The 16,310-nt window shown below is 45.1% G+C and overlaps 1 protein-coding gene across 2 annotated transcripts in view; it reads right to left on the reverse strand.

Moving 5' to 3' along the window:
- The window catches only part of RBM20 (RNA binding motif protein 20), a 225,009-nt gene extending 213,269 nt beyond the window's left edge, over positions 1–11,740 (reverse strand). Inside the window, exons 1-2 of one of the 2 annotated variants that reach the window (XM_055249468.2) lie at positions 11,686–11,730; positions 11,467–11,562 (exon numbers count right to left, since the gene is read on the reverse strand). In XM_055249468.2, coding sequence (XP_055105443.2) covers positions 11,467–11,558 — 92 coding nt within the window. In that variant the 5' untranslated portion in view covers positions 11,559–11,562; positions 11,686–11,730. Of the gene's footprint in view, positions 1–11,466 lie in introns of both variants that reach the window. The other variant, XM_055249476.2, reaches the window with a different exon arrangement.
- Between the last annotated feature and the right edge of the window lie 4,570 nt (positions 11,741–16,310).

The raw sequence follows: 16,310 nt of genomic DNA on the forward strand, positions 1-16,310 counted from the left end.
AACTCAGGCAGCAGTGGTGTCAAGGGCGCCCTATGAACAGGCCACAGCATAGCAGGTCTGAGCAGGAACTCTGGAGACTGACTTCTTGGGTTCAAATTCCATCTCTACCACTTATTAACTGTCTGACTTCAGGCTGGTAACGTGGCCTTTCTAACCCTCGGTTTCTTCATTTACTAAAAAAAAGAAAATGGGAAACTGCTTCTTCTCCTTCCCTCTCCTTTCCTTGCTGAACAATTCATGGGGTGGGGGATTGGGGAGGAGAACACTGCAGTTACCCAGAGTGAGGGTGTTGGAGTCTGTGGAGGGTGAGGAGGCATCCATCTGGGAGGTGGCAAGTCATGGGAATCAGAATGGGAAGAGGGCAAAGCAGTTGTCCCATGGAGGGGCAGCCCAGCACAAAAGGTAAGAGACCAAGTGGGGTTAAAAGGGAATCTGCTGGTGTGGGGAAGTGGTGGCCCAGTATGGAGAGTCATAGAACAGGTGGGGCAAGGAGAACATTCATTGGGAAGGGCAGTGGCCCAGCCTATCATGGGTGTCAGAGTCCAAGTGGAGTGAAGAGGGCATCCACATGTGGGGAGGCTGAGTTCCCGAGCTGATGAGAGCATCTATGCGTAGGTGACAGGCGGCCTGGAATGGGGGATTTGGGGCCCAAGCGGAAAGGAGAGTGTCTGATGAGGGAAGGATTAGTGGAGGACATGGACATTGGTCACATACAGAGGGATTAATCAAAGAAGGCAATACATTCAGGATAATGAAACCAGAATTCTTGCCACTGGAGAAATGGGCTGCAAAGATGTAAAGTGAGAAAATGAGAATAAATTCTATGGTGTGAAACTGGAATTGGAAGTTTCAGTGTGAATTTATTTCTGTATGTATTTTATCTATATTTATTTCTTATATAGAGAATATAAATAAATCTAGAAGTAAATGTGTATCATTTATGTGTACCTTTTTGAAGATTTTTGAAATAAGCACAAACTTACAGAAAATTTGGAAGTACAAGTAACTTCTTTTCTTCCATTTGAGAGTAAGAAGTTGACCTGATGCCTCATTATTCCTGAACACTTTACTGACTTTTTTTTTTTTTTTTTTTTTGGAGGTTGGTGGGGTATGAGGACAGTGGGGCAGTATTAAGACAACATCTTTCTGTCACCCAGGCTGGAATACAGAGGCACAATCACAGCTCACTGCAGCCCCAAACCCTGGGCTCAAGCGATCCTCCCACCTCAGTCTCCTGAGTAGCTGGCACCACAGATGTGCCCAACCATGCCCAGCTAATTTTTTTTTATAGAGACAAGGGTCTCCCTATGTTGCCCAGGTTGGTCTCCAGTGTGTGGTTTATCCTGCATAACCTCAATACAACCTTCAAAAGCAGGGATTTGACATAGTTGCCTTACTCTCTTTTAATCCTCAGACGAAGTTTTGCCAGTTGTCCCAATCATTTTCTTTATAGCAAAAGGATCCAGCTCCAAATCACATGGTGCATTTAGTTGTCACGTTTCTTCAGCTTCCTTAAATGCTGAAAGATGGAATAATTCCTTGATCTTTCCTTGACTTTCATGATCTTGACACTTTTCAAGATAACAGGTCAGCCAAGCGTGGTGGCTCATGCCTGTAATCCCAGCACTTTGGGAGGCTGAGGTGGGTGGATCACCTGAGGTCAGGAGTTCGAGACCAGCCTGGCCAACATGGTGAAACCCCATCTCTACTAAAAATACAAAAACTAGCTGGGTGTGGTGGCGTGCACCCCAGCTACCCGGGTGTAATCTCAGCTACCTGGGAGGCTGAGGCAGGAGAATCACTTGAACCCAGGAGGCGGAGGTTGCAGTGAGCCGAGATCATGCCACTGCACTCCAGCCTGGGCCACAGAGTGAGACTCCATCTCAAAAAAAAAAAAAAAAAGATAATAGGTCAGTTATTTTGTAGAATGTCCCTTAACTTTCCTCCATACTTGGATTCAGGTTATGCATCCTTGGCAGGAGTATCACAGAAGTGATTTTTCTCATTGCATCTTATCAAGTAGTTCACGGTTTCAACTTGTCCTGTTAATAATGATGTTCATTTTGATCTGTTGACTAAGATGGTGTCTGCTAGTCTTCTCCACTCCTATGTAATCAGTAACTCCTTTGTAATCAGTAAGAATTCTGTGAAAAGCCATTAGGATGCTGCTGCATTTGTGCAAACTAGAGTCAGTGGTGGCTTTCACTGAGATAATAGCAAAGTAGTGGAGAGGGAGGGGCATGTTTCATAAAATTCAGGAAATAAAACCCACAGGCCTTGGTAGCTATTTGGATATGAGGAATGAGAGAAAGGGAGAAACTAACAGTAGTGCTAATAGAGTTCCCATCTGGGCAGCTGGGTGTGCAAGTACACTTGGTAGGTGTGTAAATTAGCTCAACCATTGTGGAAAGTGGTGTGGTGATTCCTCAAAAAGCTGAAAACAGAACTACTATTCGATCCAGCAATCCCATTATTGGGTATACCCAAAGAAATATAAATCATTCCACCGTAAAGACACATTCACATGTATCTTCATTGCAGCACTATTCACAATAGCAAAGACATGGAATAGACCTAAATGCCCGTCGGTGATAGACTGCATAAAGAAAATGTGATATATATACACCATGGAATACTATGCAGCCATAAAAAAGAATGAGATCATGTCCTTCACAGGAACATGGATAGAGCTGGAGGCCATCATCCCCTGCAAACTAATGCAGGACAGAAAACCAAATACCACATGTTCTCACTTTAGTGAGAACTAAATGTGCTCCATTTAGTGGGAGCTAAATAATGAGAACATGTGGACACAAAGAGGAAAACAGCAGATGCTGAGGTCTATTTAAGGACAGAGTGTAGGAGGAGGGAGAGGATCAGAAAGAAAATAACTGTTGGGTACTAGGTTTAGTACCTGGGTGATAAAATAATCTGTACAACAAATCCCCACTACACAAGTTTACCTATATAACAAACCTGCACATGTACCCCTGAACCTAAAATAAAAGTTAAAAAAAATAAAAATTGATATTCTGATTGTAAAATATAAATGGAAAGTTAAAAAAAAACAAAATAGCTAAAAACAATTTTGACAAAGGAAGAAATCCAGAGGACTTACACTACTAAATTTGAGAATTACCATTAAGTTACAGTCATCAAGACAGCTTAGTATCAATGGAATGACAGATATAGAGATCAATAGATGAGAATAGAGTGAGAAATAGGCCTATACATATAAAGTTAATTGATTTTCAGTGGTGCCAGGATAATTCAATGGGAGAAATACAATCTTTTTAACAAATGGTATTGAATCCAATGGATAGCGTCATGAAAAATTATTAAACCTTGGGCCGGGCGCAGTGGCTCATGCCTGTAATCCCAGCAATTTGGGAGGCCAAGGTGGGCAGATCTCTTGAAGTCAGGAGTTCAAGACCAGCCTGGCTAACATGGTGAAACCCTGAGTCCACTAAAAATACAAAACTTAGCCAGGTGTGGTGGCAGGCGCCTATAATTCCAACTATTCGGGAGTCTGAGGCAGGAGAATCACTTGAACCTGGGAGGCGGAGACTGTGACACTGCACTCCAGACAGAGTGAGACTCCATCTCAATAAAATAAAATAAAATAAAGTTTGACTCTCACTTCACACCATACACAAAAATTAACTCAAAATGAATCATAGACCTAAATGTAAATGCTGATTATAAAATTTCAAATAAAAAATAGAAAAAAAATATTTGCACAAACTTTAAAGATTAATAAATTAGAGTTCATTAAAATTGGAACTTCTGCTCTTCAAAAGCCATCATTAAGAAAATGAAAAGGTAAGGCACAAACTGGAAGAAAATGTTCACAGCACATATATCTAACAAATAGCTTGCATCCAGAATATAGGAGGAACTTTACAACTCTATATTAAGAATGCAAATCAGGAGATTTTTTATGATGAACAAAAATTTAAAACATAAAAGGAGATAAGCAAATGGCCAAGAAGTAATTTTAAAAAGCTCAACATTATTAGTTACCAGGGAAATGCAAAGCAAAACCATAATACGAGCATCGTACACCCAGTAAAATGGCTCAAATTTAAAAGACTGGTGATATGAAATGTTGATGAGGGTACAGAGGAACTGGAACTCTCATATACTGCTGGTGGGAAAATAATATGATGCAACCACTTGGAGAGCAGTTTAGCAGTTTCTAATAAAGTTCAAATATACTTACTATACAACCTATACAACCCAGAAATTGCTCACCTACTGAAATTAAATTCCTCCAGAAGAATTTAAAATATGATACATCTACACAAAGACTACTATACAAATGCTCTTAGCAGCTTTATTCATAATAGCCAAAAACTAGAAACAATCTAAATATTCATCAGTAGTATATGGATTTAAAAAATCGTGGTATGTTTATATGATGGGATATTACATAGCAATAAAAAGGAGTACAATAGCAACATATGAATTTCAAAAATGTGTGGAGCAAAAGAAGCAAGATACAGAAGAGTATATAATGTATTATTCCATATATTTGAATTTCTAGAAATGAAAAATCTAATTTATGTTGACAAAGCAGATAAATGGTTTCCTGGGACCAAGGGGACTGACTACAAAGGGGCATGAGAAACCTTTTTGGGGGTGGTAAAAATGTGCTAATTTATCTAAGGTATGTAACTATGAGTAGAATTACTAATCATAGGGTGGTTGTATGTTCTGATTTATGGACCATCAGACCTTTTCCCAAAGTGGTTACACCAGTGGTGGTGGTTTACACTCCCACCAGCAGTATACAAGAGTCTCAGTTGCTCTATATCCTCAACACTTGATACTGTGAATCTTTTTAATTTTAGCCACACTGGTGGATATGTAGTAGTAATTTGTGATTTTAATTCACATTCTCTGAAGATTTTCCAATGTGTATTGGCTTTGGGAAATGCTTTTGAGACCTTTTGCCCATTTTGAAAATTAAAATTGAGTTATCTGTATTTTTCTGATTATATTGTAGAATTTCTTTGTATAATGTGGAATTGAGTTGTTTGCCAAATGTAAATGTCAGTATAGCTTAACTTTGTATTATTCTTTTTATAAGTGAGGACGAACATCTTTTTATTAAGAACCATTTGTATTTCTTTTTCTGAACAGTCTTTATCCTTTGCCCATTTTTAAAATTGTTTTGGCATTATTTCATATAAATGATAGGAACTCTTTATATTATATATTAAGAATATTAGCCTTTTGCCTTAATATCAATGGCATTTTTTTTTCTTAGCTTGACACTTGTCTTTTGGCTTCACTTATGGTGTACTTTTTGGCCATGCAGGGTTTTTGTTGTTTTTTTTTTTAAAGAATTTATCAACCTTTTCTTTTAGATGTGTAGTCATTTGTAAGTCCAATGTCCCCATTAGATACCAAAAAGAGGTGATGTCAGGCAATGTCTAGCCGCCTTGGACTGAGCCTACGGAAGGGCCTGAGCTAGTGGGGAGGGGAACAGGGGCTCAAGTCCTCTTTCTGCTACTTATGAGCTGTGGATCTTTAGCCAAGTTACTTTACCTCCCCTTGGGGCAGTTTCTTTTTCTGCAAAATGGGGATATTGGGGCCCACCTTACAGAGTTGATGTAACAATTAAATGAGATATTGTACGAAAAGCACCTAACGCACAGCTAGCACAGAGTATAAACACTCCATACAAGGTACTTCTCTCTCTCTAAATGGGGTGTGTGTGTGTGTGTGTGTGTGTGTAACAGGTGTAAATAAATGTGTGTGTGTCTGTGAGTGGGAGGAAGCAGGGCCCAGCTGTAGGATACAACACACAGTTGGCTCAATTACTCATGGCCTCAAGATTAAAAAGCGGCTCCAAGTATTTACAGGCCCCCGGATAATTGCAAATCCCACAGCCTGGCTCCAGGCCAGAGCACTCTGCCTACCCTACCCTCCCCCACCTCCTCCACTGGTGGTCAGAACCTGGCTCCTCTACTCCCTCACTGGGATGGCCTGGCCCATAGATACCCAGAGGATCTGAGACTCCAGGGTGGTCTTGAAGGGGAGAGGCTGGGGCCTTGGTGGTCTGCTAAGCCTTCTGGAGATCCCCATCTGGACTGATTGCCTGCTCTGGGGACCTCTCCAGGCAGGGAGATCAGTGTAGAGCCAGTGAGTAGAGGGGCTCTACATGGCCCGGGGCTCTCCCCCTTAACACCTTGGCTTAGCCAGACTTGCAAATCTCATTCCTTAACATACTGGAGTTCACAGAGCAAGTGGGGCTTTAGGTCTCAGTGTTTCTGAGAAAGGGCCAGGAATTCCCTTTTTGTATATCCATTCTTCCAGAGCTCTGGGAGAGCTAGCAGTTTAAAGGAGTCCTGCTGAGAATCTTATAGGCAGACCAGGTACCTCTTCCCTGTGGAGCTTTGTGAAGCTGTTTTTCTCTGACTTTGCTAAAGATGAGAGGTGCATAGACACCTCTGGAACCAGCTGGAAAGTTGGCATGAGGCCAGGCAGGTCTCTGTTTCCCCAGTAGTGCCAGTCAGCCTCACAGGGCTCTGGTGCTGGGAAAGGGCTCATGGGCGGCAAATCCATGCTTCTTGTTCTACTCACTAGGGAAGTGGGCACCAAGAAGGGATATGATTTGCCTGAGGTCACTACATTAGAAGCAAGTCCAGGCAGAGATCTAGAAACCAGGAGCACACTCTTTCCTCCCTTCATGTTCCCAGCATCAGACATAGGGTCTTTAGTGTAATGGGAGCTCAAAGTGATGGTTGGCTGGATTCAGACACCAGGTTTCCTGATGGCTGATCCAGTACTGATCCAGTTCTCTCCCAAGATGGCACTGGAAATATTCAATGCAAAGAAATACTTTGTAAGATCCTTGTTGAGGGTAACTGTGGTAGATTAAAGATGGCTGCAAAATCATGGCGATTCCTCCATGGAGAGGTGGGGCCCAATTCCCCTCTGCTTGAAACTAGGCTGGGCTTAGTGCCTCGCCTGACAAACTGAATGATGTGGAAGTGACGTTCTAGGACTTCCGAGGCTAGGTCATAAGCGGCTTAGCAGCTTCCACTTTAGCCATTAGTTAGCACTCCCTCTTGTAAACCTGAGCTTCCATGTAAGAAGTCCAGCCACGCTGAGACCGCCAGGCAAGAGAACTCACTTGCAGGCCTCTGGCTGACAGCATCTCTGAGTCCAGCCTTCTCACTTCCTGTAAACACACACCAGACACAGGAGTGATGCCGTCTTGGGCCCTCCAGTCCATCTGCCCTCTCCACCTCACTTAGGCAACCACCACTAATGCCATGTGAGGCAAAGAATTACCTAGTGAGTCCTGCCTGGATTTCCGATCTTCAAATTCATAAGATGCAATCAAATGGTGCTTGTTTTAATCTACCTGAGTTTTGGTGCCGTTTGTTACACAATAATAAATAACTGTAGGAAAACTTTCCCTCTTCAGGAGCTGCTGTTGAGCCCCTTCCAGAGTGAGTACATGCAAACTTACCCAGCCCCAAATATTACAAATGTAACCTGGCTGCCAAGTGGCACAAAAAGCTAAACCTAAGTCTCACGTCACAAGCACTGCACGCTAGGCACTCTGTTCACACATAATTCTCAAGCCACCTTTTTAGATAGTTTCGTGTGGTGTCTCCATTTTACCAGAGATGAAACGAAGGCAAAGGTTAACAGACTTGCCCAAGACCACGCAAATAACAAGTTGCACAGCTGAGACTCAAAACCCACGCCTTTTTCCAGAGCCTATGTGTATTGTCTCCCTCGACGAGTGGGTGCTTCCTGGCGCTCTCCCCACTTAGGAGACATCATGCCTGCACAGGCTGTGTTGGTGACACGAGGGACTCTGGAGTAGATGTGAGAGTGAGGGTTCCAGTGCCCAGGAGAGCTGCCTCCAGGGTGATGAATGAGTCCAAACCCCAGGCCCAACCTCGTTCCATCCACCCAAGCCCCCTTCTCAGGCCCCTGCCACAGCTGCCACCATCACAGCCTCCTATCCAATTACAAGCCCCAGACTACCCCCCTCCCTACCTCCTCCTCCTCCTCCTTCCAGTCCGCAGGAGGGCAGAGACCCATCCTTCCTGGGAACAGTGCTAAAGCTGGAGCACAAATCTGTCAAAGGCCGTGCCAGCTGCTGTCATCGCTGTGGCCCCCGCTTGCTGAGCTCATTCCCTGGGGTCCAAGGCAGCTGGTGCTGAAGAGGGACAGGAATGAGGGCCCTGCAGTGAGGATGTGTGGAATCCTGCAGTTGCCTTTGTTTAGATGTGTCAGACCACACCAGGCCTGAGCTCTGCACCTGCTGCTGGAGGAAGTCACCTCCTACCTCCCATCCAGCGCATGAGCATGTACACACACACAGTGCCACCTCTACCTCCCACTCAGGGCATGCTCACTCTCTCTCTCTCACACACACACACACACAGAGTGTCTCCTCTACCTCCCACTTCAGTGTGTGCTCACACACATACACATACGTATGCTGACCTAGTGTCACCTCAACCTCCCACTCAGGGTATGTTTATACACAATACACACACACACACACAGTGTCCCTTCTACCTCCCACTTCAGTGTTCAGTGTGTGCTGACACACACACACATCCAGTGTCACCTCTACCACCCATTCAGCGGCCTCCCACGCAGCTGGCTCAGTGTGTGGAAGTGATGTGGAAGCTCCCACGTAGGCCTGATAATTCTGGTCTTCCCCACTTAGCTGGTGACTCTTTCCTAATCTATTATTATTTTCAGAGATGGGGTCTCCGAGTCTCAGGGCCTCGCTCTGTTGCCCAGACTGGAGTGCAGTGTTGCAATCAGGGCTCACTGCAGCCTCCCAACTCCTGAGCTCAAGTGATCCTCCTGCCTTAGCCTCCTGAGTAGCTGAGATTACAAGCATAAGTCACCATGCTCGACCCTGTTCCTAATCAGTTTTCTCATCAGAAAAATTGGTTAATCAAAGCATCAAACTTATAGGTTTTTATATTTCAGGTCCTCACCAAATGATTGTTGAATAAAACCAGAGTCACTCCCCAAATCTATCATTCATCCCTATGGTGCAGGTCCCTAACCCCACTCCCTGTACACTTTCCGTTCCTTCCCACCATCCCATACACACGTGGACCTTGAACTAAGCTGCTCCTTATCAGGCCTGCCTTCTACCCTTGGAGTCCACGAGCTGCCTTCCTCATGGCCATGCTCTGAGGCCTGAAGTGGGTGGTCAGAGGAGCTTCCTATGTTTTGGAAATGTATCTAATACTTGGAAAGACGTGACAAGCTCACTGGATGTTCTTTCAAAGCCACACTAGAGCACAGTCCAACAGACCCTCTAAGGGTCATCTGACTCTCCAGGGGAAAGTAGCTTTAATTGACCAACTATTTTCTACTGATTAGACCCAGACTCTGTAAATGAGATGTTAACTTACAGGGAAATAGAGGGCTGGTAAATTGGAAGTGACTCTTGTCTGCTAGAAAGGATAAGCCCAGGGCCAGGTGCGGTGGCTCACACCTATAATCCCAGCATTTTGGGAGGCCGAGGTGGGTGGATCATGAGGTCAGGAGTTCGAGATCAGCCTGGCCAATATGGCGAAACCTCCTCTCTACTAAAAATACAAAAATTAGCCGGGCGTGGTGGTGGGCAGCTGTAGTCCCAGCTACTCAGGAGGCTGAGGCAGGAGAAACACTTGAACCCGGGAGGCGGAGGTTGCAGTGAGCCAAGATTGCACCACTGATTCAAGCCTGGGCAACAGAGTGAGACTCCGTCTCAAAAGAAAAAAGAAAAGCCCAAAGGTTAATGTACTAGAGAACTTTTGTCATCCTGCTGGTTCCCTCATTAATAAGATAAGTCCCTGACAAATTCTCACTATAGCCTGTATGAGAATCATGATTTCAACTTTGCAAAAATTATGCTTCAACACTGATCTCAAGTTTCCAGAGGAGGTCAGAATTGGGGTGAGAGGACCTCTGAGGGTGGAAATTGGGAGGAAGAAGGTTGAAGTCGCTGTGAAGGATGACAGGCCGTAGGGTGGAGAAGAAGACTGAGCTTAAGGCAGGAAGGGCCCCTGTGTCCTGAGTAAATGGTGCTGAGGATGCTGGTGGGAATATGTAGGGTGGGGCTGTGTGGGGGCGGCAGGGGGAGAGGAGCAGACAGAACTGGAAGAGGTGATGGCTAAACAACAGTGGTCAAGCCAAGTGGCCACCAAGCCAGGAGCTCATTGGTCCCTCTTCCTAAACCTGAGAGAGAAGGTGGATGAGGAAATCTGGTCCCTATGAGAGAGTGTTTCAAAGAAAAGAAACCTCAAAAAACATTCTCATGGAGTAAAAGGAAGGTTCCAGAAGGCTTGGTGATACGAGTTTTTTGAAGGAGGTGGGGGTGAATATGGAAGATGGCAGACTGCAAGGAGCAGCTCCTTAGGTCCAGGAATGAAGGCAGCAGGGTGGGAAGCCTTCTGGAAGGCAAGCTGAATCATAATGAGGCCTGTGACAGACTGACCAGGCCTGGGGCTTGCTACTGGAACAGGGCCTGGTGTGGACTCAGAGATCAGGGATGCTTCAGGTCTGAGTTCTGAATGCTGGGCAGGGACCATTGGGGTTTTTCTTGGTGGGCTGGGCTAGAGGAGGCAACTATGGAGATGGTCACACTTCATGTGTGACCACAGCAGCTTTTAACAGAAGCTCCCTAGAAACTACTGGTACAAGGACAGTATCAGGTGGCAAGGGGCAGCCATAAGGTCCCCCAGCAGCATATCTGCACCACCAGGGCTGTGATTACCCCCAAATCCCACCCTCCGAGCTGCTGCCGGCACACTCATCAGCCGTGAGCTTCAGGTTTCTTCTAATGAGGAGGCCGATGATCAAACTGGCTAGTTTAAAATTACTCTCCACTCAAAGGAATGAGCTTAATAGCCCCGAGTAAAATGGGGCAGTAGCACATTACCGTGGCTGGTCAGGATGGAGACGTCGGCTCACTCATCTCTAATCCCAGCCCTCCAGCTTGGGGGCCTTTCTCTCTAAAATTCTGCCAGTTTCAGGGACTTCCCTCCACACCCAGTTGCTGCGCCACTGTTTATTTACTGTAGTAAAGATAAATTCCACTTTCCTCATTGGATAAAAACAAACAAAACAAAAAATCTCTGCTGCTTTCTTTTGTATAGATGCCTCAAAAAGGATGTCTCCCAGGTTCACAAACCATCCTTTCCAAAGGTCAAAATTTTAGCCCACCTAACTCCACTTTTTGAGGTCAATACATTTCCCTGGTTAGCAGGTCTCACCTGTGGCCCTCCTGGGCCCTGCCCAAGATCCAGTGTAGAATCTCCAAGGGAAGAAACTAGAAAAATCACTCTTTCACGTGAATTTGATAATGAGGCAGGGACTGGGTAGGTTTAGATTAGAACCTCTGCAGTTTGCTAACAAGATAATACACTGGGTTCTCCACACATTTCTAGACAAAGTTCTAGCAAAGCTATTTCAGAATCTTACCTCACCGCTAGATTCACCCCGGGGTGGGGGGATGGGGGGCAGATGAACTGGGCTCCACAGAGTGCAGCTTCTCTGTAGCACCCATTCCTCATGTCTCTATGGGTAGAATCTAGTTAAAGAGAACCATGGCGAAGACAGCAGTAGTCTGTGGGGCAGTGTCTGAGGGGCGAAGCAGCCAGGGTATTGTGAGAGCTAGCCTACCACAGGTGGAACACTCACTCATTGCCAGAGAGGCTCCACGTCACTGTGGACCTCTGAGGTGGACGAGGCCTGCGGTGAAGCTGGCTTCCACCACTTACAGCTGCATGGCCATGATGGGTAATAACCTCTTTAAGGTGTAGTCCACTCCTTTGGAACATGCAGAGAACGGTAATTCTTTCAGCGTTGTTGTGAGGTTTGTCTGCCACGAAGAACAGAAATTACTCAGCATAGAGCCTGACACATAGTCAGTGCTCAGTAAGTGCCAGCTACTATATACTCAACAAACACTGGGTAAAAATAAGAAAAACAAAACAAAAACAGATAGGCATGGCCCCAGCACAGAACTTACAGAGTACGGGGTCTTAAAGGGACATTTCACTCTAAAATAATAGAAGACGATGGGTATTTGTTTTTAAAGTGACAGGAAAATAACTGTGGGGAAAAGCACAGGGTTGATTCAGAAATGAGTTTTTTTCTGACCCCTAGAAGCAGGGGGAAAAAAAAAAAGGAAGAGAGTTCTGACCTTGCACGTTCTTTAGACCTAAGTCTGTTGGAGCTAAAATAGAGTATAGAGGCACAGAAAAGGGGTGTATCTTACACACTGCAGAGCCTTTAGCCTTGACAAATTGTTACCTCTGCACCTGCCCTAGTGTGTCTGACAGCTTGGCTACCTGGAACTGTTTTGAGTTGTCAACATCCATATCCCTTCTGATATGGTTGGCTCTGTGTTCCCACCAAAATCCCATCTTGTAGTTCCCATAATCTCCACATCTCGTGGGAGGGACCAGGTGGAGATAATTGATTCATGGGGGTGGTTTTGCCCCATCCTGCTCTCGTGATTGTGAGTTAGTTCTCACGAGACCTGATGGTTTTATAAGGGGCTTTCCCCGCTTTCACTGGGTGCTTAGGCTCTCTTCTGCTAGCCTGTGAAGAGGGGTTTTCCACCATGATTGTGAGTTTCCTGAGGCCTTCCCCAGCCACGTGGAACTGTGAGTCAATTAAACCTCTTTTTTCTTTATAAATTTCCCAGTCTCAGGTATTCCCTTCATGGCAGTGTGAGAATAGACTAATACACCTCCCTACATCAAATGTCCCAAGTTTCTCCTTAAAAACCCTCTTATGGCTGGGTGTGGTGGCTCACGCCTGTAATCCCAGAATTTTGGGAGGCCGGGGAGGGGGGCGCAGATCATTTGAGGCCAGGAGTTTGAGACCAGCTTGACCTACATAGTGAAACCCCATCTCTACTAAAATACAAAAATTAGCTGGGTATGGTGGCAGGAGCCTGTAATCCCAGCTACTTGGGAGGCTGAGGCGGGAGAATTGCTTGAACCCAGGAGGTAGAGGTTGCAGTGAGCTGAGATCATGCCACTGCACTCCAACCTGGGCTACAGAGCAAGACTCCCTCTCAAACAAAAAACCCTCTTATACCTACAAATGACAAAGTGAAACACATTTAATTGAATGTGAGAACCAAAAGAGAGATGAAATGCTTGGGGGCAGAACCACAATCCTGCTCTTCAGAGTGGGCAGATGAAGCAGGGCTGGGCCAGGCTCCTGCGAGAAAGCAGAGTGCTAAGCGGCGGGGTCAGGAACAGGCACAGGGTAGTGGTAGTGCTCGGCGTGCAACCTTTCCCAGTCCTTCCACTACCAATCCTCCACTAGCCTTTTCCTTTTCAAAATTGGGAGTAGAGACTAGGGCTGGGCCAGGTGAGAGGAGTTGAAAGTTAACTGCTAGAGAATAGCAGAATCAAAGGCACTCAGCTGGCAACTACTCTGCCAAGATGCACGTGGGGCATACAGCGCGAGAAAAGGGGTTCCTGGTTTTGAATTTGTGGTTCCTCCTCAGGTACCATCTGAAAGAGGCGCCATCACCCAGGATCTTGTTAAAACAAAGCCTCCTGCTTTTGTGGCATGGCGTCCCAAGGGTGTGAGGACAGAGACAGCAGGAAACAATACACCCCAGATTTGTAGACAGCTCTGAAACCAACTGGTTCAAAGGTGCTTTTTGCCCTTCCCTTGTGGCTGGTCTGTCTACAAGTGTTAGCACTGGTTTCATTTTGAATTTTAAAATGGCAGGTAGAGAGGTTGGTGGACTAGGATAAGCCAGGACTCTACTCTCAGTTCCACTGCTTTCCAACAGAAATTGTTAGACAAATTACTTTGCCCTCATGAAACTTAGTTCCTGTTCTGCAAACTGGGGTTAGCACCACCCACTTCAAAGTCACTGCCCTTAAGAGAGACGATAAAAGGGCCCATCTGGTAGCTAGTAGGTAATTATTATGCACAAGGTGCATACATTGATATACAAAAAGAAACTATCTCTGAAAGACTGTAATCCTTCTGCCCCAAGGGATCAAGAAATTACTTGAAATCAATGAACCCCTCTTTTTCATCTACTTAGCCAAGGGCAGAAGTTAGATGAACAGACCCCCTGCCTAGAAGCATGTCCATAAGAAAAAAACCAAAGGGCAAGGATCACTGAGAAGACCTATTTGGCACCAGCTTCAGTGGTTTCTCTTTTTTGAGGTTTCTCAGAATCTCACAAATGAGATGAGCTCTGTCCATCACAAGACCATGCTCCACAGTCATGCCAGCATTCCTGTCAGTGTCAAGGCAGATGTTGCATCTCAGAGGATGAGATTTAGCCTGCTGTGTGACCCCTGTGCTCAGGTACATGGGCAGGGCTGTGTGTGGGCTCCCACATGCCTGCTCACCATGGGGATGAACCCTTTATTCTTGAGCAGTAGGGAAACGGGACTTCTGGAACAATCCTAAAGCACGTAATAATCTCACATAACAGTCACATAATCGCAAGGCTACAGGGATTCTAATAAGATTTCTAACAAGAAAAGAAGTCAGCAAGTATTCCCTTCACTCTGTGAAAGAACATAAGAGACGCTGATTCGGACTGTCTTGTTGGGGAGATGCCTTAAAAAATGATAAACTGAAAAGCAACATAATAGGTGAAGCTGTTTCAATTAAGGGATGCCAGGTTACAGACAGAGCAAATGAGGAAAAATTACAATAGAACAGCCTCTTCTGGGTTTATATGAGGATTCAGAAAGTATAGAGGAAAAAACTGCTCTGAGGAGAAACAAGCAGGGCTTCCGCGAGAAAGGACTGTGTGATGGTTGATATTGTCAACTTGATTGAATTGAAGAATGCAAAGAATTGTTGCTGGGTGTGTTTGTGAGGGTGTTGCCAAAGGAGATTAACATTTGAGTCAGTGGACTAGGAGAGGCAGACCCACCTTCAGTCTGGGTGGGCACCATCTAATCAGCTGCCAGTGCAGCTAGAATAAAACAGGCAGATGGAAAGAACAGACTTACTGAGACTTCCAGTCTTCATCTTTCTCCCATGCTGGATGCCTCCTGTCCTCTAACATCGGACTCCAAGCTCTTCAGCTTTTGAACTCTTGGACTTATACCAGTGGTTTGCCAGGGGCTCTCAGGTCTTCAGCCACAGACTGAAGGCTGCACTGTTGGCTTCCCTACTTTTGAGGTTTTGAGACTCTGACTGGTTTCCTTGCTCCTCAGCTTGCAGACAGTCTGTTGTGGGGCTTCACCTTGTGATCATGTGAGTCAATACTCCTTAATAAACTACCCTTCATATATACATCTATCCTATTCCGTCCCTCTAGAGAACCCTAATACAGACTGCAATTTTGTTAACAAGATCCCATTAAATAGCTGCTGCATACCTTTCTAAGCAGCAATCCAACCTGTTGCAAGCACTAGATACCTTGGCTAAAAGCATCCAATTACTGAGCTGCAGTTAACACGTAGCTCAAAAACTCTTGCAACAAAGAAATCTCAAGAATATCACACCTTGACCATCTCATTGCTCCTGGAACTCTACTGTAAGAAACTAGAGTTTGAAAAACTAGACTGAAAAAATGGAGGGGTTGGCATGTGTCAAGGGCCCCCTCTAGTGGCTCTGGGAAAAAAGTGAAGTAATTTGGGATTTAAGACACGGAGAAAAAGCAGCAGCCCAAGGATGAAGAAAGCCTCAGCCTTATCTACCTTTGCAGCCATCATTTTCAATTCTGAAGTGGTGCAATGGATACCTGTGTTTGAAGACCTCTCCTGGCAAAGGCCTCTGCCTCAGAAGTGTCAGGGACCTTTAGTACATTGTACCTTAACTGCCTCTGTTAACTTAGTCCCAAATGATTTGGCCTTAAACCCATGTCCTTCAATTTTCTATGGTGGTGGGTTTTTTTCACCCATATGTACTTCCATGTTTCCAGCCTTTATCGCCATCATTGTTAATTGCTGAATAATTTTAGGTGTATATTTATAAAGCCAAAGCAGGACTTGTGATCACTGCACACTTTAATGTTTGATAATCAACTTTCCAGGCACTGATCTGAAAACGCAAGTATCCATGAGATAACATTCAAACCTTAATGTCTCTTTCCAATAATAGACTTATACCAACCAATGTGAGGACTTGAGAGAGGAAATAAATCCATGTGCTTCTTGCAAACCTAATCGCTAGGCTGCCTCATGTCCCTGAGCAATTACTGGCTGCCACAAGGGCTCTTACACCCAGGAGACTCTGTCTCTAGGAAGGGGAGAATGAGTGCCACATGGTGGCAGATTTATGGAGCAACGTTGGCATCTTTCATGCAGAAGACTGGCAGC

Source organism: Symphalangus syndactylus, chromosome 2 (genome assembly GCF_028878055.3).
Source record: "Symphalangus syndactylus isolate Jambi chromosome 2, NHGRI_mSymSyn1-v2.1_pri, whole genome shotgun sequence".
Classification (NCBI taxonomy): Eukaryota; Metazoa; Chordata; class Mammalia; order Primates; family Hylobatidae; genus Symphalangus; species Symphalangus syndactylus.